The sequence below is a fragment of the Actinia tenebrosa genome, unplaced genomic scaffold (genome assembly GCF_029948245.1).
Source record: "Actinia tenebrosa isolate PJP-AT-01 unplaced genomic scaffold, QUT_ActTen_1.0 PGA_scaffold11__36_contigs__length_13525064, whole genome shotgun sequence".
In the NCBI taxonomy this organism is placed as follows: domain Eukaryota; kingdom Metazoa; phylum Cnidaria; class Anthozoa; order Actiniaria; family Actiniidae; genus Actinia; species Actinia tenebrosa.
This window is the reverse complement of record NW_028292571.1, coordinates 7,857,634-7,882,353: the sequence shown is the minus strand read 5'-3', so window position 1 is coordinate 7,882,353 and position 24,720 is coordinate 7,857,634. Positions and strand designations below refer to the sequence as shown.

The window sequence follows — 24,720 nt, the reverse complement described above, 5'->3', positions numbered from 1 at the left end:
GAAGACTAATCTCTAATGCGACTTTCTCGGTTCTATAGGGATGTGAGAGAAGTGTCATGACTAAAATTTGGCGCTGGAAAGAAAATTCGAGGACTTACGAGGTTTCAAAGACCCGTGATGGTTCGCTTTTGGGACTCGAGTTTCCAACCTTCTCTTATTTCTTACTGGTGGGGGAAAAAATCTTAAAACGAGCTAAGTTCAAAAAATAACCACGCAGAGCGAAAGAAGTGCTATTTCTCAATGATCGGGTAAAATGTCGAGGCCTTATTTCACGTTTCAAAGATTTTATTAAAATTTTTGATGAATCTCCATACATTTCCTTATAACAGGACACCACAGAAACCAAGCTTGGGCTACCTGTGGACTATTCGCTTGCTTTTATCAAATTTCTTAAATACGTTTTATTTCCAAACGCTAAAATGCCCAACAAATGTGTAGTTTGGGGATGTAGCAACGTTCCAAATATTCCTGAAGGGATTGCCCTTCATAGTATTCCGTATTTTAATGATGAAAGACCCGAGGCCAAGAAGCGAAGGACTAGATGGATAAAGTTTGTAAAGGTGAAGCGTGCAAAGTGGGAGCCTACAAGGAACTCGTGCATATGTTCTGTGCATTTTAGAGTAGAATCATTTGAGCGAAGATTTACAACTCTTGCTACCTTGGGAAAACCGGCCATCCCTCGACTGAAACGAGACAGTTTTGGAGTGAATGTTTACCCCACGCTACATGCTGGTCAACTAGACTCGCCAAAGAAACAGCAAACATATCGCAATCGAAGAAAGGTAAAAAACTCAGCTAAAACATTTACTGCAACCTTCTTATGAAACTAATAAAGTGTATTTTTCGTGATAGACTTTAAGAGAATCATTAAAAAATGCCACCGTGTCGACTGCTGCTTCTAAAAGCGTCCCCAGTAGTACTGCACATCAAGATCATCATGATGACGCCACTGTCGAAGACCCTGGTACAACTGAACCAGTCAGCGAGCCTGAGCCTATGCTCTTGCCTGTGGCACAAAGAGAAGAGGTTTTAGAAGTTGCTCCTGTCTCTAATGCTGAAGATATTACGGTGATTATTATTACAACTTAGTCTTATGGGCTTTATTACTCATATGTTTTGAACACGAGTCATTGTTTATGGTAGAGTAAGGATGATTGTTTACATAATACAGTGTAGCTCAATCGACTATCGATTTTCTTTCACCAGAGTGCCGAGAACAGGGAGGACGAAAATGTCGATTTCATGGAAACGGAGGAGACATCGAGTACTAGAGACCCTACGACTGGTGAAGCCAAATGGCAAAAAGAAAGGAGACTGCTGAGAAACCAAGTAATATCCCTGAGATCACACCTGAGGAAAAGGAAGCTTGAATGCAGAAGGCTTACAAGACGTAAGTAATGTAGCTAGTCCTTATAAGTATGTGTGATTTTATAAGTGACAAACATTCTTAGGGTTCCTAGAAGGATATATTATACTAATATGTATTTGTGAACCTAATACTTGAAATCTTTATAAATATTATTATTATCAGGCCTTAAGAATAACAAAACGAAAAACAAGGCAACTCAGACAGTGGGTGACTCAGTTCCTCAAGAAGAAAGTGTAACTGATTCAGAGTGGGATTACGACAGTGATGACCAAAGCGAGGAGGAAGTAACAGAAGAAGAACCAGATGACAGCTATGAAACACAGTCAGAGGAGTCAGCAAATGAATCTGAGGATGATATAGAAAATTCAGCTCACAGGTGTGTTTTTCCCCTCTCTACTTTATAATGTTCATGTTTACTAATGCCATGTACAACATAATGTAGCTGCACTTCATGATACTGCTAATATACCCATTTAATATTTTTAACACATATCACATATACTTATTTCAGGGTTCAATTGAATGACACCAATCTGCGATCAGAGCCAAAGTTCATTGTTTTTCTGTCCCAGCTGTTATTGCTGTTCAAGTTTTGTCACTGTTGCAAAAGTGATAACCCCCTGGTAGAAGTGAGCCAAGTTGGGACAGAAGTTGTAATAAAAACTGCCTGCAGCAACCCAAAGTGTCTAAAGAGGGAAAATGTCTGGCACAGTCAACCAGTGATACCAGGTTGAGGTGTACCAGCAGGGAACTTTCTCCTTTGCATGGCAATCCTTTTGGCTGGGGGATCAATCTCCAAAATATCAAAAATCTTTGCACACATGGGTCTTGGTTGTGTGTCGATGACTACGTTCCTTAAACATCAAAGAGTGAGTGTTGGTATTATATATTGTACTATGTTTGTCATAGGTAGTTTATAATGATAATGGTACAATCAGTTAAGATAAACAAACAAATGCATCTTCTGATCGAAGATGGAGAAGAAATAGCATTATATGGATTTTGTATTTTATTTGCAGACCAAGCTGTTCCCTGCAATACATATGTACTGGAAAAGCTACCAGAAGAAGATGCTTGACAACATAAAGTCCATGGGCAGTGGTGTTGTACTAGCAGGTGATGGACGGCATGACAGCATGGGGCACAGTGCAAAATATGGTGCATATACCATGTTTTGTTGCACTGTCCCCATGATTATACATTTTGCATTAATTCAGGTGAGACATGAACTTTATCAGTAGGACTCTCTTTTGAACCATCTATAATAAAAATAGCAGTTAATATCAATTACTGCCATCTTTATTTTTCATGAACCACAAATTTTGTTTCAGCAAACAAATATTTTTTATTTCATTGCCCGCAGAGGAACCAAGTGGGAAATAGTCCTGCAATGGAGTTTGAAGGCTTCAAACAATGCATGGATTACCTAATAGGATATGGGATTGTGATCTTAACATTTATATCTGACCGACACACTGGTATTGCTTGTCACATGAAGAAGGTGTTGACAAACATTGTCCACTACTTTGATTTATGGCACCTTAAGAAAAGTGAGTTATGAGTGACTTCATTATTGCTTTGATTTGTATGCAAATGACCAATATACAGTATATGCAGAATAGTTAGTGTGATTACTATATCCAGGGTAACTTGATAAACTAGAATTATTAGCCAATCATATGGTAGCATTAAGTTCGAAATTCTTACCGGTCAATTTTATACAATTGGCCACGGTTTCATTAGCCGCACTGTAATATTAAACCTGTCAGTGATTTATTATTATGAAACCGTTATTGCAATGAGTAGATATAGAGCATACTTGCCCCGACGCATGAAAAGTTTATATATAATCCTGAAGCAAGATGATTTTTTACCACCCGTTACTAGACTATAGTCCTTTTCACTTTGTTTATGTTCACTAACTATGACTATTGTTCCTGTATTCTCTAAGGAATCAAAAGTTTTGATGTGAAAGAATTTTAAAAACTATTATGGCATAGAGTCGGGGGTAAAATATCATCTCGCTTTAGGCTTATTAGATTTGAATACATGTGCACTACCACTACATGTAGATTAATTTTATGCATTTCAGAAATCAGGAAAGTCCTCACAAAAATTTCTAAAGAAAAGCATTATGAAGAAGTAAAGGAGTGGATAAAGCCCTGTGAGAGGCATCTGTACTGGAGTGCCACATCTACTTCAAATGGTTCTGGTACTGTGATCTGGGCAAAGTTTAAATCTTTTCTCAGTCACATAGTGAATGTTCACAATAGCCTAGATGATCCAATTTTTAACAAGTGCAATCATGGGATACTTCAACCCAGACGTTGGTTATCTAAAGGTACATTTTGCATAATGTATTCTATTTGGCTTTAAGTTTCATAAAGTCCAAACTAAACTATTGTCATCTTGTGTAAAGTTCTCACCCAAGAAGTAAGCAGGAGTGTAAGATTATTAATCTCAAAATTTAAAACACTTTCTAAGCTACCTTTTTTTCTTTAGGGTCAGAGGTGTATGAAAAAATTTGTAAAGCCTTGACAAAAGATTCTCTGAAAAAGGGTATCCAGCAAGCTTCCCCTTGGGCGCAGACCAGTTGCTTGGAAGGATTCCATTCCCTCATCAATCAGTTTGCTCCCAAAATGATTGCATATTCATATGTTGGAATGTATTGCCGGTTTGTATTTAGAATTTTAGCGAGAAACCTGATTGATAAATAAGATCACCAAATTTGGGTTATATATGTAAAAAAAATATGAATAGGACGCCCAAACAAAAATAGATTGCTTTCTAGAGACACGAAAATATCTTTGAAATAAAGAGAGTTTGAAAAACATATATGCCATAGGATTCAATTTTAGATAACTTGGGAGTCCAATGAACCCCAAAGGTAAAACCCTGTCAAATCCAACTGCATATGTTTAAAATTTGGATATTTTCTTTTCAGACACATTCTTGCTGCTATGCATTTCAACCTTAATCTTCGGAGAGAGGTAGAAACAACGGGAGGCAACAACAGACAAAAGGTGGTTTATCCCAAGTTCAAAAATGGAGAAGCCACGATAAGGGATGTCAGAGTAAAACCAGACTATGGTAGGCTATGTGTTGTGCTTCAAGGGTTACATTTTTGTCACTCATAATTTTAAACTCAATTTTTATTATAGGTTACGTGGAAGAAATTTTCCAGACGTTCATGAATTCATCAAAAGAAGACTTGACTGCTGCACAAGATGAATTAAGACAGATGACCCCAGCACCAATGAATTCAATGCTGGAGAAGCAGCCAAGAGAGGAGGCTCTTCAAAAGCACTTGCACAGGAAAAGCATTGTGGTTGAGGATGTTCCTCCTACTTGTGCAGGTACTTTTTACATCTTAGCTAAATTTATAAATTTTATATTACTTATACATTTTTAATATTTTTTCTTTAGATGTCCCTGAACAAAACCAACTAACAAGTAGAGAACATGCCAAGAGAGCCCCACATTGCAGCCTATGCAAAAATCCTATGAAAGGACACAAGAATGTCATTGACTGTCCAAAAAACCAAAGAAATTAAAAAAAACATCGACTATTAAAACACTAAATTGTTTCATCTACAAAATTTGTATTAAATACTTTTTATTTTTATATCTTGTCATTGTGCAGTCAAACTAAAGGCTCAAGATCCATTTCAAACCCACTGTGTAGTTCATCTTCAGAAATTCTGAAACATTCTCTGATGCGTGTGTAAGCACAGGCTGGTAGTGGAATTCGTCTCTTGTATCCCAAATACCCATGCACTAGTCTTGTGAACTCCCTATATGCAATGCTACGAAGGAAGCTGGAATGTCAATAATGAATCAGTTTAGTGTGTGATTACAACAAAATTATGATCAATAACTAATGAATATAAAATAGTTTGATTTATTAAGGTAATTTCATGAGTTTGGGGGTTGGTTCACTGCAAAAATTATCATATCCCATGCAATCCTTGGAATTAATGTCGAGAAGGACAAACTGCTTTATAAAAATATTTTTGGCATATTTAACTTTTTATTGATAAGGTTTTTTCATAATTTCTTTGGTTAAAGTATAATGTGTACATAAAGAAGCCACAAATTCAGCTTACCTTTCCTCTGATCCTGATTGTTGATATCTTTTCCGATCTCTGGTTTTGTACTTATCAGCTGCTAGCTTAAGACTCCATTTTTGGAGACATACTGCTGAGAAGCCAGGATGTTCGGTTATGCAGTTCAGCTCGGCATTTTCATCAAGGTCTTGAAGGACTTCTTGAGAATGGAGAGCTTCGTCGCATCCGTCGAGTTCTTTGCAGCAATAGCATTCGCTTATATTTACTAGCATCTCAGTAGAGCAATTGCCACACTTGCACCTTCAAAACAAACAGTAAAAACACGAACGTTCAATGTACACGTAACAAGAAACTGTAAAGCTTACAAAAGTCGCAATCTTGGTTAGTGTCATCCTCGAGCTCATTCAAAAACATTGTTTACGGTTTGGCGAAACCGCTCTCGCATTATAAATTCACGGGGCGCTTTTATGTTTCAATAGCACAGAAAACTCACCATTCGCTTACTACGCTAACGGCAGTCAATCGTTTGTGAAGCATTTCCTCAATCTTGGCATTTTCTCGTTCAGTATTTTCATACTGTCTCGTCCATTCTTCGTCTGCCAGAGGTTCTCCTGAATGATGCCCTTCGTACCACTCAGAGGTATCATCATTTCCTTCGACTGACAAATATTCTCCTGAATCGGACTGCTCAGAACAGTCAAAACATTCGTCCTCAACATCGTATTCATCTTGTAAGTCAAAAGATGTCTCTAGATCAGAGTTATCAGAGTCCATCTTCACGAATTTGTCTTCAAAAATCTCTTGTGTTTCAAAAGTACTCGATCTGTTTACTAACTTTCGTGCACCAAGCAACAAGTCATGGCCTGGGGTGACGTCACACTCGGACCCAGACTCCCGCTTTGATTCTGCGGTAATGGACCACGCATTTCGTATTTTTAAAACAATTTTTCGCATTCAATTTTTTTTTCAAATGTGACCGAAATACCACAAAACATTTTAAAAAGTTCCGTACAAACAGTTAAGAATATTAAAAAAATAGGGTGTAGGTGCACTTTAAAACGTTGTCGTCTACTGGGTGAAGCCTACGCGACTCCATCGAAAGGGAATATAGGTAAAAATTACTGAGGCGGTTAAATATTCGTTCTGAATTAATCGTTCCAGCTAGTAATAAGATGATAACAACCCATGAAATGCAGGTCTTTGGGTTTAGTGGCAGAAACACAAAGTAGTTGTGATTCAATTTCCAATTTCGAAGCTATCCGAGACAGTCCCTTACAGAGCGAGTATGAACCAAGTTGTAGCAACTGAAGTATTGATAGCTCCCCGTATATTTCATTGGTTCAGTTACCCTCTCGCACTCACTCTCTCTGAGTTCGATCTTTCGCTCCCTTCCAATCTCAATGTCAGTTTCTTTCTGCTCCGTTTCAACTAAACTTATTTACAATTCTCCAATTCCTATTTATCGAGCGTAAACTGAAAGAGACTGATGCGAATAGGATATCTATTAAGGCAGGCATTGCTCGACAGAGAAGAAACCGTTCTCTTAAAATCCAAGGCATTACTAAACAGATAAAGTTATGCAGTCAACTGCTTGAAACAGTGATTTCTAATCAGCACCTTTCGGTCCGGCGTGACTTTTGTTGTTCAACTACTACATGTTTTGAATTGACTGCATAGAAACATACCGGAAATGAAGGACTTTATTCAGATATATTCCTTGAATTCATAAATAGCAGAGAAGTATGTGAGAAAAAGCCCTACGAATAACAAAAACGTTATTTCGAAGTCTTTTTTGATACCTTTAGGATACCCTACAGCGCGCGTCTTTCCCTTGCTGAATACCATATTTTCTCAGGGTTTATAGAAAAACGAATTCGGTGACCCTCACTTTTTATTTAATTTTTTGAACACACATATGTTGGGGTATGCTTAGGCGAAAAATATTTTGATAGCAAGTTCATCTCTCCGCGAACCTCCAAGTCCTTAAGTATGATTATCCGCTCGCGCTAGGGCGCAGCGATTAAGAGTTGTGCAAAATGACTATTGTTTAATGTATGACGGTCGACTCTTAAAGAAATCTTAAATTACTAAAAGACACTTGTAGTCAAGACATGCTCCTGGTTGCCTTCAAAGCCATTCACCTTACGTCAACGCCATTCATTTAACATCAACGCCAAAGTATATACCGGCAATATGTTTAAAATAAGATGTCTAAAAATAAGCTTGCAAGGCAAGAGGCTTTGTTCTCTGTAAACCTGTGGCAAAGGTAGCCATGTTTAATAACGAAATAAAGCTAAGAGACCCTTAAAAAGAGCTTGGGCTCCCTGTGGAGTTTTTATCGGATCGCCGACATGTAATACGTTTTTAGTACTGTAGTCAGTTTGCTAACTTATAATATTCGTGATTGGTGTCAATTGGCTGTCATTATGAAGTCAAACATCCTATGTACTTATTGACTGAGTGGGAGGGCCGTACGGGAAAATATCTGGCTCGAGGTGATGCCGTACAAATGACCGAGAGCCAGATATTTTCCCGTACGGCCCTCCCACTCAGTCAATAAGCATTTTATCATATGACCCTCACGAAAATAATAATAATAAAAAAAAGAAAGCGCGCGGATTCGAGCAGGGCCGGACGGGTTTTTCCGGCCCGCTAACGTCAACCCGTCCGGCCCCCATCACGTGACTTTTTCCAATGGTTTTATTAGAGCGCGCGAGCAGGGCCGTACGGGTCATGTGATAAAATGAAATATGGCACTGATATCACGTGATTTTAACAACGTCGACCTTGTGCCTACATTTCTTAGTGCAGGTGGCTTGAGGAAAGAGCAGGCGTTTTCTTCAGTGGGGAGTTTTCTTAGCCTAGTTTTGTAACAATTACGAAGGACGTATGCAATCAAGACAAACAGGGAAATAATTGCTTTTCTAGAGAGAATCAACCACTTTAGTGTTCAAATAAATCTATGCTTTTTAGTATCGAAACATCTTTCAATAAAAGCGCCGACTGCAATTTTCAAGCGTGAGCACGAAGCGGCGGCTAGATGAAAGAGCAAGCGCTCTTTGAAGGAAATAAACACCGAATAGGAGAGAGAGAATGCTTCTCCATAGAAAGAATGTACCATTTTACTGAGCGCTCAAAGAAAATGAAACATAACCAAGAATAAGCATTCCTGGCCCCACAACACACAATATTGACTACGCATAAGTTTCCTAGCCATTCTCGGCAAAATGGCCGAAACATCATTGCTTTCAGAGCAATATAGCCTTGGTTGCCTCTAGAAACGCTCTTCGAGAATATTGAGCTCTGAATATATCAAAAATAAAATAGTTTGATAGTTGTTTGAGTGTTAAATGGTGTTAAGTTCACGAAATAAAGGATAGAAAATGTGTTGCGGAACGATTGATTTGGATTGCCATGATTGCCAATATTTTCGAAGCCATGGTTGTTTTCAATTTTCCGATTGGAAGCCGCTATGGTTGCGCCCGCGATATTACCGCTATTCCTCGCCATAGTGTTGTGATGTGCTGTGTCGTGCCATGGTGTGTCGTGTTGTGCTCTGCTTTGTCATGTGTAGTATTTTAGTGTATTGTTAAACTGTGCACATTACGTGCTTGATAAAGACTACCCACAATAACGTACGTAATACTTATTGACACATCTGAATTACTTACGTATCCGAGACGACGCATTCTTGCTTTATATCTTGAATACTGATAAATACTGATTATACCAGGAATAGCAATACCCAAAAGAGGACCAGCAATATCAAAGACGCTTTGCAAAGTACTTCGAAAAAGTGCGCCTACTTGAACGAATGGAATGCCTTCCAGAGTCTCATTTTTCTCTTTAATTAATTCCTGTTAAATTTAAGTAAAGTAAAAAAGGCGCCTGAACTTGTGTTTACTGAATATCAAAAAATCGATATAAGCTTAATAAAACACAAACTTGAAAGGAACGTCACAAATTCATCCATTATCACCTTATTTTAAGTATTATTTCTAAAAGGTTCTAAGAATAACTTAAAGCTTTTGAGGAATCTACTCTTAAGTCTTAAAAGGAAAAAAAATATCTCCATTCCACAGTGGACATTACTATACCTTAATCTTTCCTTGTGCACGCATCGTTGCAGCAGCAACATCGGGGCTGATTTCTTGGATTAGTTTGTTTTCCAAGGCGTCAATGTTTCGTAATTTCTCAAGAATTTCATCATAGTCCTCAGTCACTTTCTCGATCCACATCTGTGCTAGTTTAGCTAATACATAAATCATGGAAAAGATGTTAGTTTATAAAAACTGTATGCACTTATAACATATATCGTTGATAACGTTATCGAACATTTAAAAAAAAAAGAATTTGCATTAAACCAGAGAAATGCAAGCATTTCATTTCATTACAATTTTCAAAAACGTTTTGCTGTCTAATACAGTGCTAATACAACATAAAATGAAATAGTCATAGCAAGTAAGATTTTTATGTTTTCTATCTTTATAGACTTCGGTCTTCACCGTGATGTGATGTAAAATCATAAGTTGGTATATATAACACTACAGGCACACTTGAGATAGGTGTAGGATAAATTCGACTGGGGGACCCTCTGTACAATATGGCATGTGAGCTGTTCAAGAAGCATCATTTGAATAATTTGATAAGAATAAATGCTCATTTAAACTAATCTTTTTTTAATTGTTAGCAGTTTGTCCCGATCGATCGAAAATTTGTTTGATTTAATCGGAATGTTAAACAATATCGGGTCCATTTTCCAGCTCCATTTTGTCGCGTATAAATAATGACAGGTCTAGATCTAGATTTACGTTAGTATCATACGAACCTTTTAGTTGTAGGTCGTCTGCTGTATCAGATAGCGCCGCAACATTCTTGCCCACCTCCTCGTATTTTTCACGATATGAACAAGCTTCCTTGTTTGCCGAATCACAACATCCATCGATTGCCTTTTGTACAGAATGTGCTAAAGCTATACCATTGACGAGAAACCCAACCCCATTGGAAAATATTTTGATGACCTTGAAAACTAAAGTAGGATTAATCCAACCTAAAAAAAGACAAATTTTGATGGACACTAAAGTCACTGAAAACTCACATTTTATAACAGATTGTTTCAAAAACTCGAAATTGCATCAGAGATCATTACGATTACGAAACATTTCCATGTGTGATATGAAACATGCTTACCTTTCTTTCCTCCGCCCTCTTCTACCAGAGATTGGCGATGCAGCTGGTCCGTCAGGGGATGAGATATTTTTGCTGCAATGTCCACATGATTGATAATTAGTATCACTATCTATCAATTGAGAAAAACACGAACCAACGAAGGGATGAAAGAATAGATGAATGGATGAATAAATCAGAAGCCTTTTGGTTAACGAAAAATGAAGGCAGAAGGGTGGTTGGACTGAGTGCCCTGAGTAACCGTTTGATGAAACTAAAATCAGTTGAATGGTTTACTTTAAATCCTTAGCAATAAAAAAATGTCTGAGCTTGATGTTTTTTTTACCTCGCGCTTCCTTCAGATCCTTTTCCATTTGTATGCAAGTGTTTAATTCTTCAGTTGTGTAACCATCAAGCCGTTCACCATCTTCGGGTTTGTCTTTATCTTGGTCAGGAGTTTGTTTAATGTCTTTGTTTTTCTTGCCGTGATGATCTTTTAGCTGGCTATTCAGGTGTCTTGCTCGTGTGAATTCGTCTCCAATCAGCAAAAGACAGATGAAAAGTGCAACACGATACTTGTGCTCGGGTGTCATTCTGAAAAGGAGACGGAAAGCGGTGATGCAAACTTTCATAGAACTTTTAAGTTTAAGGGTGTCATCAACGTTGTCCACCGAAAAAAGACATTTACAGATTTACAAATTTAGACATTTACAAAATTTATGTCTCATTTTAAAAAAATGTATATGTTTATATTGTGACAACTAAACTAAACAAAACATTTAGGAAATTACACATTAGAGCGAATTCGTATATCGCACTTTTACATGCTAATGAATTTTGCTAATATTCAAATGAGCTGTTTTCGAACGAAATATATCCTTGCAAATACTCCAACAAAACTTAACCATTCCAAACCCCAAACATCATATAAATGTATGCTAACCAAATAAGTGTTTTAATTATCGATTTGTTAAATATTTTCTTTAGATATTTTCAAATGAACACAATCTCTGTGTTGAACTTCAGCTTAGTACAATAGAAACATAACAGGCGTTGTTTGTCCTTCAAACATTTACTAAGCAAATTAAAGTCAACCCGTTTTAAATTACGCGGCTTGTTGAGTAGACCAAAGTTTGCTGCAACGATTCAAGTTTCCTTTCACTATCATCAACACTTTTGTTTCACTTTTACCGTGCAGAGGATATGGGCAGTTCTCAGTGCAGTCTTTGGAACAACCGTATGCGTCTTTCAGCCAAAAATGTTGTTAATTCAACACAGATAGGTAGCAACCAACGTGGGTGTCTCCATATCTGAGATACCGCTTTAAAAGTTTTTATCTCTTTAAACACATGCTCTATTTTGACTCTTCTTTTCGATAGAGCTCGGCTGAACTTTCTGGCACGTCTCCTCCCTCTTTGGTCTAACAGAGGCATCTGACCTGCACGAACAGGTGTTAGTAGAGCTCCTCCATCAGGATAACCTCTGTCGCCCAACAGTTTAACACCTGACGGTAAATCTAGGACTAAACCGGGCCCTATAGACTGCATTAACCTATAAGCAGTCGCATCATGTGTGCTACCCAAGAAGCCAGCCTGAAGAAACCGAATATGGCCCTCATTATCCATTACCAATTGAGTGTTTAGGCAGTTATAGTGGCTATGGCCACTGTAAAATGGTCGCTGAGGCTCCGCCAGAGGGCAATAAATCTCATGCGGGGTTGCATCTATAGCACCGACGGCATTTGGTAACTCTGGCCAGCTGCCCATTAGATTTATCCCCTCCGCGAGGTTCGGCCAGGTGATTTGATTTTGAAAATATCTCCACATTACTGGTAACGTCCTGTAAATAATGCGGATAACGGACGTAGGGTCTATATCAAACCACAGTGCTAAATTGTCTATGAGAATATTTACGTAACCACATCATCACAAGCAGAACTTGGTTAACTACGTTTATTTTCAGTCTCCTCTGGCGTACACGGGGTTGCCCGTCTAATCTTAAGTTCTGCAAGGTTGGGAGGATATCGTTCGCAAGTTTGAGAAACGACGCAGGAGTTCCGCCAGTGTTCCGCCAGAAGAGGTGCGCTTGCCTTGATATAAGAGAAAACACATCTCTACCACGAAATATTTCCCCGTGAAAATTCTCAAAAAGACGATGTTGTAAGGGAGACAGATTTTGTTGAGGTGGTGGCCTAATAAAGGCAACGAACAGCAATATCCAGGCGACTATATTTAAAAGAACTACTCGGACTTGCTGCGCATCCATGCTGCATGAACTGCTGAGCGAAGATGCGCATTCCAACATAAAACACGGCATTTTTCATGCCATTCGCACGTGAATCATCACGCGTGCGCTAAAAATGTGCATATTGCACTTGCTGTGTACGGAGCGAGAGGATTCATGTTTACACTCAGCTGGCTACTTTCGAATTTCTAATAAATGAATTGTTCAGCAGACGTGCCAGGTCAGTATCTAAACATATAACTTTTGTGTTGGTACTTTCGATATCAACCCTCAACCATACTTTGTTGTTTATTACGAATAGTATGTTGTTTATTACGAATTTTAGGTCCCTCCAAGAAAAGTCGGGTCGGAATTGGAGAGAAAGAAAAAAGTGTTGTTCTCGAATGTTACAACACTCTTAACAGCAAAGGATGGAAAGAAGTTGTCTTGACAGCACGACAGAAGATTGGAGAGATAGCAGCAAGCATGCCACAACACGTAGTTAACCTGTATTTAACCCAAACAGACGAGTCTCTGACCAGACGCATGCAAAACATTAAACTCATCACACGTAGATGAGCTTGGCGTTGGTGCTTGGGTGGGAGGAGCCTCGGGAACTCGGCGGAGGTCAGCGGTTACTATGGCAACCCTGTCACCTCCCACCTAGCACCGTCACACTGACTTGGCAGTGGAATACTTACCTATACTTACCTTAGTGGAGGGTGGGTGGGAAAACAAATAGCGTTGGTGTAGCGTACAAACTGCGTAAGCTAGCGTTAGCGATATGAGATAGCGCATAGCGTTAGCGAAATCGGATAGCACGTGGCGTTAGCGAAATTGGATAGCATCCGATGCAAGCTTCGTCCCCAGATACCATCTGTTCATCATTCATCTCATTGCGTGAGACATTAATTTGCTTATCAGATGGCCGCGAAGCTATAGCCTTTTGATGACAGATACTTGCGATAACAGGCAACTTAGTTCAAGTCTAACTTTGCTTAAATATTTTATTTAACCACATTAAAAAGTGCTATGCAGCAGCCCTATGCCCCCGAGTCAGGAGAGATTGGAACGGAGAAACAACTTCTAGTTTCAAATCAAACAAGATATTCAAGAAAAATGCAACCAGATGAGAGAAGGGCTGAAGCCCTCAAGGTAAAGCTGGATCAGAATTTTGCTGATTCATCTCCTAGCGAAGACGAGAGTATCGAACCTTCTGCTAAGAAGAAGAGGAAGCTAGACACAGCGAAAGAGGCTAACCTCGCACATACAAAGATGTGCGAAAAAGCTATGAGCACGATGGAGAATGTTAATCAGCTTTTGCTGAAAGTAGACAAATACATCAGTGATCAGAACGGAACAAAACCCTAAACAGAGAGACTTTTCAAGTAAAAACTGTAGAAATTCGTCGAAGAAATGTAGAATGATTTATTTGAATGAATTGAAACTTTCATGTTTTAATAAAATAATGGATATAAAATGCTCTAATTTCCCTATAACGTCAAACAGTTGTGCAGTGTTTCCAATTCGTGTCTTTTTTAATTATTGTTTTTGTATTTGAATATTAGCAGACCTCATTAGCATGCTAAAGTGTGATATACGAATTCGCTCTATTTAGACATTTAAACATTTAGACATTTAGACTAAAAGAAATATCACGTGTTTCCTCGAGCGTTCTGGCATAAAACGAACGCTGAAATACCATTCTCCATCTTAAATCCTCACTAAATGGTCGGGGGCATTCTGGATTTTCGATTCACGAGTTGAATTTTACATTTAAAGTTACGGCTGACGCACACGAGGCAAAGAATACATATTTATAGATATTTCTTTAAGTCTAAATGTCTAAAGTGTAAATGTCTTTTTTCGGTGGACAACGTTAATGACATTGACTGTATATTGTCGGATAACTAGGCAACATATGTTAGAGGCCTAACGAGCTTCACGTAAAACCGAGGGTAAGTAAAGTTTTCCTATCTAAGTATCTATCTAAAGTAGTTACAGACAACCTAATGCCTTCTATTTAGCAGCAGCTATTGGTTTGGGTTTTGGTAAAAGATATCAACATGTGAGTTGAGGTTATTACCTATCTCCCCATTCGACCTTTTTTTAAATAGCCAATATAGTCAATTCAAAAAAACGTTGTCGTCGACCGGCTCAAGCCTATGCGACTGAAGCGAAAAAGAATATGGATAAAAAAATCACTGAACCGAAATGTATATGTTTTTGCATTTGACGAAAAAGCAAAGTAGTTATGATTCATCAGTTCCCAATTTTGAAAATTCTTAGCCATTAAAAAAAACATTTCTTTCAACACTGCCGCTCGCCAGCGAAGTGTTCTTTTTGTAAACCCGTTTAAACGTTGTTTGTTTGATTAATTTATCTCTTTAACTTCATGATTGAGTTGAGAAGTAAATCTACCATATTCAAAGTAATATGCGATCATTTTATGTGTGACTCACAAATAATTTTTTTGAGATTGGCAGTCCATGTATATCAGGGTACTGAAAAAAGTGAAACTTTTATCTCACAATATGCTTTGCGTCATGCAGGTATTAGTTGTCTGTCTATATTTATTACTATCACAAGAATTCCTCTGCGCTGTTCGAAGCCAGACAAGCAACATAAAAAAGCAATAACCTTTAAGAAGGAGAATATGTACACGTAACATTGATGTCTTGCGATTGTCATGTACGTAAAAATAACCAACTGATCAATAGACCAATCAAAATAATAATACCAATATAAAAACGAAAAAGAGGATATAGAAATACTAATTGGAACTTATGAAAAAGAAAAAGAAAAAAAGAAAAGCACGAAGAATAAAGTTTTGTTTCCAAAATTGCGATAGAAAATCTTTACTCACCTGAACCCTTCTACCTCAGATGACAAACTGATGTGAATATATTTTGCTGATTCATTTTAATTAAGAAAGCTTACACGTCATAAGGCAGGTGTAGAAATGAAATTCTTGCCACCAGAAACCTCATTAAATCCAGCATAAAGCAACAGGTGTGTGAAGAGGGATGATTTCATGAATGAAGATTGCCGTGTCTGAAATCATTTAATGGTTGTCAGCAAGACACGCGGGTTAGGGATCCCATCTAGTAGGTAAGTCACTGAAGATGCATCATCATTTATATTAATGTATGATATCTTTTGCTTGATTTTTTAAATCTAAGCGATGGAAGGCCTAAATGTGATTGGTTGTTAAGAACGTAGTCATGGCAACGGTGATATCTTCATATGTGACGTCACATCTTTCCAGCACTTTCCAGATCTGCGACGGTAATGAAATTGGTCTGTAGTTCTCTGTAAACTCTGCATAACCTTTCTTGAAAACGGGCACGATGTTTGCTTCCTTCCACTTCTGGAGGTCCTGTGCTAAGAGATTTATTAAACAGCTTACAAAGTGATGGTGCGTCAGGTCCTGTTGCTTTAGTGGTGTCTAGGCTTTCATGTATAATTTGGACCTCTTTGACTTCCAAGGTTAATTTAGTCTTAATAGGACCAGGGTTGTCAAGTGTGAACACTGAAGCAAAATAGGATTTGAAAATGTTTGCTGTCTCCAAAGAGTTATCTGAAGTAGATCTACGTTCTGAGGATCCATCTGTCGCTGCTTGATAACATGTAGAGATCACACCAGGAATGTTGCGGTTTTGAGGTTTTTATTTCATTACTGACCAGAAACGCTATAAGTTACTCTTTAGTGTTGATCCTATGGAGTGATTGGATACCGTTTCCAGAAAGGTGTTTTTTCCAGCGATGCCAGTCGTCATTAATATTATCATGTTCTACCAAAGATGACAGATTTATAATTTAAAGGGCTGCATGCAGCAGGCTTTTAAAATCCGCTTGTCTGTAGCAGTAAACATGTCTCTGTATTTTCGATGGAGCTTTGATATGAGAGTCAGGTAGTTGAAGGAGATGACATCATTATCTGTAAATATCTCAGCATATATCCCCTCTGTTACGCTGACTTGATCTGGTACGCTTGTGATTAACAGGTTCAGGATGTTAAAAAAATCTACATATATAAAAAATAATAATAAAATAAAAAAAAAAATCCACAATATCACAGCGTGGGACAATCACAACAGAGCTAGGCTCCAAACTAAGTGGAAGCCCAAAGATCGAATTAGAATTTAGGAGTTGATTTTTGAGGAGGGAGGAAAACCGGAGAGAACCAACAAACAACTCTACTCACATTCGACATCGAGATCGGCAGGACTCGAACTCGGGCCGCATTGGTGAGAGGCGGCGCATTAGCAGCGCACGCCAACCGTGCCACGAGTAGTGGTTTTGTTGATCTGAGCCAAGAAGTGGTCATTTAGACTTTCGATGAAGGGCACTTCATTTGGCATTGTTGCAGTATCCCAAGATCTATTTGGAAAATTGAAATCTCCAGACATCAACAACTTCTTGTAGCGGCCACATACGTGATCAAGAAAGGAATTGAATTTGTCTATCCAATTTGTATCAGAATCAGGAGGAAGATAACAGGAGGTGAGTAGGCGGTCTTTTGATTGGAAGCTGTTGTGAGTTCATCACTGCTGATCTGAAGAGAATTGAAGCATTCAAATCAATGAGAACTCCACCACCAATTTTTGCTTGCAATTTTCACCGAATTTCACCAAATTGACGTCACGAGAGTGCTCCATACAGAGCGCGCGTTATATCTTAGTTAAGATATAACTAGCAAATAAGTGTTATGAGGGAGAAAATTAATGTTTTTACAGACTAAGCTAGACATCAGTTTTCTAATTACTATTTCTTATCGTATGAAAACAAGATAAAGAACGATCAATTAGTTATTGAAAATATCGATATAAGATTTCAGTAAGGCTGCCATCACGCACGAGTTTAGATGATGGTATGCTTTGAATTTACAAGTAAACCACTTAGCTCCTCCCATTAGCATGTACACCTATGGTTACACCCTAAACACTCTTTACCCCTTTGCTTAGTTATTTTACCACTATTCTTTTAAATCTTATGATATATATATATTCCTTGTACACCTTTCTATACATTTACCATATATTCACATATTATCCTTGGTTTAAGTTATGTTTAGTTCTATGATTTTCACTCGTATTATTCTTAATAAGATATCACACTCAGGAATTTACTATTTCCATTAGCCAATCAAGGCACAGCGATAATATTATACTGATTGTAGAATGACACCTGTCATGAAGTTATTATAAATAGAGCTCATGTAATTAGTTTAAGTCAGAAGAGTAGAGATAGAGTATAGAGTGAAGAGAAAGTGGAATAAAGATCCCGAGTAGCTCTACCGAGAGCGGTCCATCCCTTAACATAAGCATGAGTGATCGCTATTATAAATCGAAAATCACTGCACAACATGACGAAAGGTAAGCTTACGTGTCGTACAGTATTTTCTCATGCACATCGCATATATATATTTGAAAGAAAATAATCTTACGTTCAAGCGATAAATCCCTTTATATTGTTCACAAATGTGGCTTTCCTTTTTGGTTCTCGTTATATCTCACGCGTTAGATATAGGCATTTTGAATAAGCTCTGACAAATCGAACACGCAATGAAAACCAACAAACAAACAAGAAAAAAATACTACGGCACACCGCTGGCATAGTACAGTCAACTCTCGCTTTGCGGGCACCTCGATATTACGGACACCTTGTTATTACGGACAGGAGAAAAATCCCCGACAAAAATACTAACAAAGAAATGACTGTAAATAACTTTCGCTATTGCGGACGCTCGCTATTACGGACATGAAGTGGCGGTCCCGAGGGTGTCCGCGGTAAAGGGAGTTGGCTGTATACAATAAATGAAGTATGAAGTGGTATAAAGTGTGGTGTAGGTAAGCTAAAGGCCTTGGGTTCGATTCCTGCTAGTTTCGAGGTTCGTTTATCAACAAATTTACCTAATGTTATCACCTTAACTTATTGACGACCCAAAGTGAAGCCACAACTTGCTGAGGAATAAAAGGAAGGAAACTTGAGGGGAATTTGCGAACTTTTGATTTCAGATCTCCTATCAACGTTTTTAGAAATAGGTGTATACAAAACACTAGTTACATCTTGGATATCCCACATTGTCTTTAGAAAATACTACTTAACTTTTATATTTAATATAATTAAAATTAAATGTTTCAAGAAATAATGCTGGGAAGAGGGAAATTCTAATGTATGAATTATAATAAATGATAATATAGTCAAAGTGAAGATGTCGTTCACTACGGAAAAAGCGAAAACCTTTCACTGGATTATATAATTCGTTCATACATTTCTAATTTAATCTTTAATTTGTAACGAAAAATCAAAATCAAACGAAACATAATGGACCTTGTTCAGGTGGCAGTCATCAGTGACTGTCGCATCTAAGCGTTTTAAGATGAGTACGTGGGAATCAACAAAGCCCTTCTTTTTTGCAAATTCAAACATTAAATGGTGATTTATTTTCAAAATTTTTGGCAGTGTTTCAAAACGGATGAAAATTTCTCACTTTCTTGAATATTAAATCTACGCTTACTTACCCCTGTTCTTCAGTTTGAAGCGAGAAACTGATAAGAAGCCTTCTACATTACGGCTTCTATGTCTTAAGAATCTATTTGTTTTTTTTTTGTTTTCACAGAATTTTTCGCATCATTCTATAGCAACCCATCCCCTTTCCCCTATTTTAGTTCTCTTCCTTTTTTCCTGCAAATACTTAGAATGTCATAGCATTTCTCAAGATGGCTGTTAGTTTTAGACATCCGTTTCCATGGCATGTGCACCCCTGGTTACGCCCCTGAACCAGAACAAAATAATTCAAATAATTTCCCTGGCTTCAAATACCAAAATACATGAATTTTCGAAAGGCAAAACCTGTCTTTGATTCGCGTTTTTCTTTCCTTTATTCACTCATTCAAAATACAACTCAAATCGACCATACATAATATTTATTCGATTATTTATGTCCTTCACTTAAATTCGTCGTTTCCGAGGAAAATATTACAGTTTGCACAAGTCTGTCTGAAATGACAAGATAAAATTTTCAGGAAGAGCATGCGCTGTAGTCTATAAAAGTCACAATTTTAAACCGCTGAATTAACCTTATTTATTTAACGTGGAAAGTACACTTAGCTTACTGGTAGTTTACAAATTGATAAACTGAAATGAAGAAATAATCAAAGAAACAAATTGTGTTAAGAATACCAACTGGCAAGTAGGCAAACCAGTTGGCTTTCAGGCCCGTAGCAGGGGTAAGAGTATTTGGGGGGCTCGTTTTGCCACGCCCCATATGACGGTATCAACTTTTATCAAATTTACAAAACAACATAATTAATAATTAAAATTCTTTATTTTATGGGCAAAAGACCTTCAACATCGAACATCTATTCAATAATATCACGTCAGTGTATGTACAAGCAAAAAATAGAAATTCAACATATGTATATGAAGCACGCAGCTGACTTTGAATAAAAAGAACGAGTTACCTTTAATTAAGTCTGAGTTGATTTAATAAAAGAAGCCGAGAATGAAATCGAAAATGTTCAGACAAGAATTTCCAAGGCCCTGGCTAAACGAGGAAACATGTTTCCTTAAATTTTCCCAAAGGTGGCAAAACTGTCAGGAAACATCGGGAAACATGTTTGCTCAATATCGGTTAGCGCATGCGCACTTTCAAGATAGACCTAGCGTGGCTAATTAACGAACTTTTAGAATATCGACTTTCGTGTCTAAACATTGGGAAACATTGTTTTCATGCGTCTTGGAAGCATGAAATGTTTCTGCCGCACAGCAGAAACATTTTTGCGTCTTGGAAGCAAAATTTGTTGCACGCAGCAATGTTTCGCACAAGGCTAAACTTGGAATCATCGGGGAACATGCGCGTGGGAAACATGTTCCTCGTTTAGCCAGGGCCTAAATGCAAATTATGTGAAGCATTTGAATGGTTTCTTTCAAGTATGTACTTTTCCGCATGTCTTGTTTTGAGTTTTCAACATTTACAAAAATGCCAACTATGTGAACTTTTTTTGGAAAAATGAGTCGCCTCTATCAATTTTAAGATAATAGTGTTTGAAATTTAGCTGGACGTTTACTTTAAAAAAAAAACTTGTGAAATTATTGGGGGGCCCAGGCCCCCTCCCCCGCTACGCGCCTGGCTTTTAACAAGCATGGTCGAGAAACTGAATTTGAATCAGAAATCAGGACAGATAGAGTCTCAGCTACACAGCGGGACTCGAACCGGATCGTGAGACGGACGCTTTGACCACTCGACCAAGCTTACTGGAAAAACTTTTGTTTTTTTTTGTCAAAATACCCACGTATTATGGTAGAATGATTCACTTGCCTTCATTTGTGCAATAATAGAGTCTACAAAGAACTTTATCTAGGGATGTAGCTGTAAAACATTTCTTAATTGGTAGAAAACAACTCAACCGTTAATAAAAGTGGATAAGCTAGGATTGGGTTTAGTTAAGAGGTAGTCCCTTAGTAACCGCCTTACTTGCTTAAATAAAACACTACACAACTTCTGCGAAGTTTTCTTTTTTTCTCTCACTCAGTGGAGAGATTAAAGGGGGGCTTTGACGGCCAGGGATCGAAAATTGATGATTACAAATATGCGACATCATGAACACTGATGACATCATAAATACTGATGACATCACGAATACTGATGGCACCTAAAATACTGGCGAAATTATGAATAATTATGACATCACGTACACTGAAGGCTTCACGAATATAACCCGAATACCGATGATATTCCGAATAATATCGCGAATAATGTTTTTCATGAGTCGACTTCTGTGTGACACTTTCATGTTCCATGACATAGCTACGTCGAGTGTAGGCCTTGTCCACAGTACTTACATTTGTAAGGTTTTAAACCCTGAATGGATAATTTCATGTCTTTTTACATCATTTTGCCGAGGTGAATGCCTTATCACAGTACTTGCATTTGAACGGTTTTGATCCCCGCATGAGTCTGTTCATGTCTTTTTAGATCACTACGCGTGTAAATCCCCTATTACAGTGTTTACAACTGTGGGGTTTGATAGTTGTAGCACCAATTCATGGCTCTTGAGGTAGCATCATCTGTAAATGCATTGCCGCAGTCATCACACTTGTATGGTTTATCGGCACCTGTATGAATCAGCTCATGTCTCTTTACATCATTTTGTCGAGTAAAACATTTATCACAGTAGATACATCTGTATGGTTTTGGCTCCTGTGTGACTAACTTCATGTCTCTTTAAATCAGTTTTTCGTGCAAATGACATGTTGCATCGTGCACAGTTGTAAGGTTTTCCCACGGTATGTGTCGTTCATGTATTCGCATATGGGAATCAGTTAAAATGCCTTGTTACACTGTTTACATTTATACGTCCTTAACCCTGTATGAATACGTTCATGTTCCGTTAGTGAACTTTGTCTTGGATGGAAATGCTTTGTCACATTGTTTGCATTTGTATGGTCTGACACCTGAATGGACATGTTCATGCAAGCGAGTCCATCCTTTCTTGCAAATGCTTTATCACATGTATACACTTGTATGGTTTATCACCCTGTATGGATACGTTCATGACACTCAAGGTGGCCCTGCGTCCTAAATACCTTGATTGCCAGTTACCTACATTGCCTTCTGTCCGTTGACTTTTCAAACCGGCAAGGATAAATTCTTCATCCTCTTCTATTCATTGCTATCACTTTCTGACTCGTTAGTGGCATTGACTGCAAACTTATAATTTTTCACATGATTTTGAACGTGTTTGAGGAGAGACCTTTTCGTTTTTAAACGTCTTTTGACAAAGTGGACACACGCAAAGACTTTTTCACTGCAATGGTGTTTAGAATGATCATAGAACGCATTCCGATTCCACGTGCAAATTGCACAAGTTTTACAGAATGAAGGTTTTGTTTACGACTTGCTGCTGCAGCTATTTTTAAGAGCTTCGTGTTGCTACATTTTGAGGTATGTTCTTTTCTCTGCATTTTTTTTTTTTGGCGGTAATCATTTCTTGTAAACTTTTCTCTTTTCTGTATCAAGGTCTTCAATCACTTGCAGGTTCACTGCTGTCTACATGCATTTCCCAAAAAACATTCAATAATCACTCAGATCTTCTGAATGATTATGAGCGCAAAATTCAATAACTAAAATCAATCTCACTACCATTATTGCTGCTCAGGAGAAACTCTTTTGTTTCTCTTCTTTTACTTAGGACTCTACTTTCAGGTGAATTGTTTCTATTCGGTTTGCTTCCCCCACCATTATCTTTTTTCCTTTCCTTTATTATTTCCTATCGTTACCTTTATAACAATAAAATGCTCTGTATTTTTTTTTTTTTTCCATCCCCCATTATTATTCTGATCATCTTATAAATCTTCCAATTGGTGTCAATTTCAATCTTCAAATCTGTCATGCGTTGCACGACACAACATCCGATCACAGTCAATTTCATTTCCAAGAAGCTGCAATTTTAAAATATTTTTTCTTACAAAGAAAACAAAATACTTGAAACATTTATTGGTACCACTGAACAACATCTGGGCTGGATGTCAAGGGCGGATCCAGGGTTTTTTTTGAAGGAAAGGTTCTTAGGGGTAAATTTTGTTCACGGCAAGAATCCACCAGTCGCCCATTTTTTACCTTTACACCGGACGCCCATTTGCCTCAGGAATGACAGGGGGGGCTTGTGAACCCCCCTGACCCTCCCCCCTGGAATCCGCCCTTGTGTACGTCAGGCACGCTAACTCACATGTCAACCTTAAACAACCTCTGGGTGGATCTAAGTCGTGCCGCTTAAGTTGAACCAAGTCGAGCCAAGTCCCCAAAGGGAGAAGGTGAGTGTCCTACGGCTATCTTACTCCCAGGTTATGGTACTCCAAAACTGGAGTTAGAGGTACTGTGCATGTTGGTTTTGCCGAGGGAGCTTAAAAACTGCGAAAAAAAACCTCCAAAATAATTCTAATTTCATTCACATGGCTATGGCCAGTCCTGGAACCAAACGAGAAACCAGAAAGGTGAGTGTACTTACGACACATGACATGACATGCTTTTAAAATGGGCCATAGTCCCAAGCTTATGGTAAAAACAAAACAATTCCCTCTTGACATAAAGTTTTACCCAAATCATAACAAGTGTCCCTTAGACTTTATGGTAATACATAATATATCTTATGCACTGCCTACGTGGAGCTTCCGATATATGCAGTCACAGGGAGCCCCGATTTGATTGAACTGAACGTAAAAAATAAATCTGGGAAAGTCTCAATATTTTTTTAATTCGAGATGAAAGCTAATGTCTCCCTTGAATACAAACCATGCACAAAATTGAATTGGAAATGGCACTACAAAATCGTTTTCTCTTTTGAGCGAGATACTCTCCCACTTCGGATTTTGTTACACAACTCACCACCCCCAAAGACCCCCAGGCTAGGTTTTTGTTCTTGTAAGATTTTTTTCCGACGAATTTTTTTCCCAAGGCTGACAGTTTTTAGGCTTTGAAAAGATCTCTTTTACTTTTACTACCTACTTTACCTTAACTTATGAAAAACGAGAGAGAACCACAGATATTCCAGTACAAATCAGGTTCGGAGAAATTTCCCTTTGATGTCTTTTATGGAACCCCAAATTTTTTTTATATTATTAGGACAAATCAAAACTATAAGCTAAAAAACAGACTTGAAAACTGGTCAAAAATGGGGTGAGCACAAAGAACTTACTTACTTCGCTTTTTACGTACGGACTGTTTTTGGTTTTTTATATGAGTTTTTTAATGTTTAATATGAAACCATATGGTTTATTACCGCATGAAAAATATAAAAAATAATTGCTTTGGTCGTATTATCAAAATAGAAAAATTTTGTTGTGTTAGTGTCTTGGCATAAGGATTTTATATGAACACAAATGGATCAT

At 37.9% G+C, this 24,720-nt stretch overlaps 3 protein-coding genes and 1 pseudogene across 4 annotated transcripts in view; 2 read left to right on the top strand and 2 right to left on the bottom strand.

Annotated features, from left to right (window-relative positions):
* The window catches only part of LOC116287915 (uncharacterized), a 54,455-nt gene that overhangs the window by 8,909 nt on the left and 20,826 nt on the right, over positions 1–24,720 (bottom strand). Inside the window, exons 1-6 of one of the 2 annotated variants that reach the window (XM_089027456.1) lie at positions 15,692–16,856; positions 10,949–11,196; positions 10,627–10,698; positions 10,265–10,486; positions 9,534–9,688; positions 9,108–9,293 (exon numbers count right to left, since the gene is read on the bottom strand). In XM_089027456.1, the coding sequence (XP_088883582.1) occupies positions 9,108–9,293; positions 9,534–9,688; positions 10,265–10,486; positions 10,627–10,698; positions 10,949–11,195 (882 nt within the window). In that variant the 5' untranslated portion in view covers position 11,196; positions 15,692–16,856. Of the gene's footprint in view, positions 1–9,107; positions 9,294–9,533; positions 9,689–10,264; positions 10,487–10,626; positions 10,699–10,948; positions 11,197–15,691; positions 16,857–24,720 lie in introns of those variants that run through there. The other variant, XM_089027455.1, reaches the window with a different exon arrangement.
* On the top strand, positions 639–4,994 carry LOC116290393 (uncharacterized; annotated as a pseudogene).
* LOC148912441 (uncharacterized) lies at positions 4,504–6,470 on the bottom strand. The gene is made up of 3 exons (XM_089027290.1): positions 5,930–6,470; positions 5,476–5,736; positions 4,504–5,187 (listed from the first exon to the last, which is right to left on the bottom strand). The coding sequence occupies exons 1-3, from the start codon at positions 6,388–6,390 to the stop codon at positions 5,013–5,015; spliced, it is 897 nt and encodes a 298-aa protein (XP_088883416.1). The 5' UTR covers positions 6,391–6,470; the 3' UTR covers positions 4,504–5,012.
* Positions 12,414–14,313, top strand: LOC148912440 (uncharacterized). The gene is made up of 2 exons (XM_089027861.1): positions 12,414–13,066; positions 13,172–14,313. Exon 2 carries the CDS (start codon positions 13,858–13,860, stop codon positions 14,194–14,196), a length of 339 nt encoding a protein of 112 aa, XP_088883987.1. The 5' UTR covers positions 12,414–13,066; positions 13,172–13,857; the 3' UTR covers positions 14,197–14,313.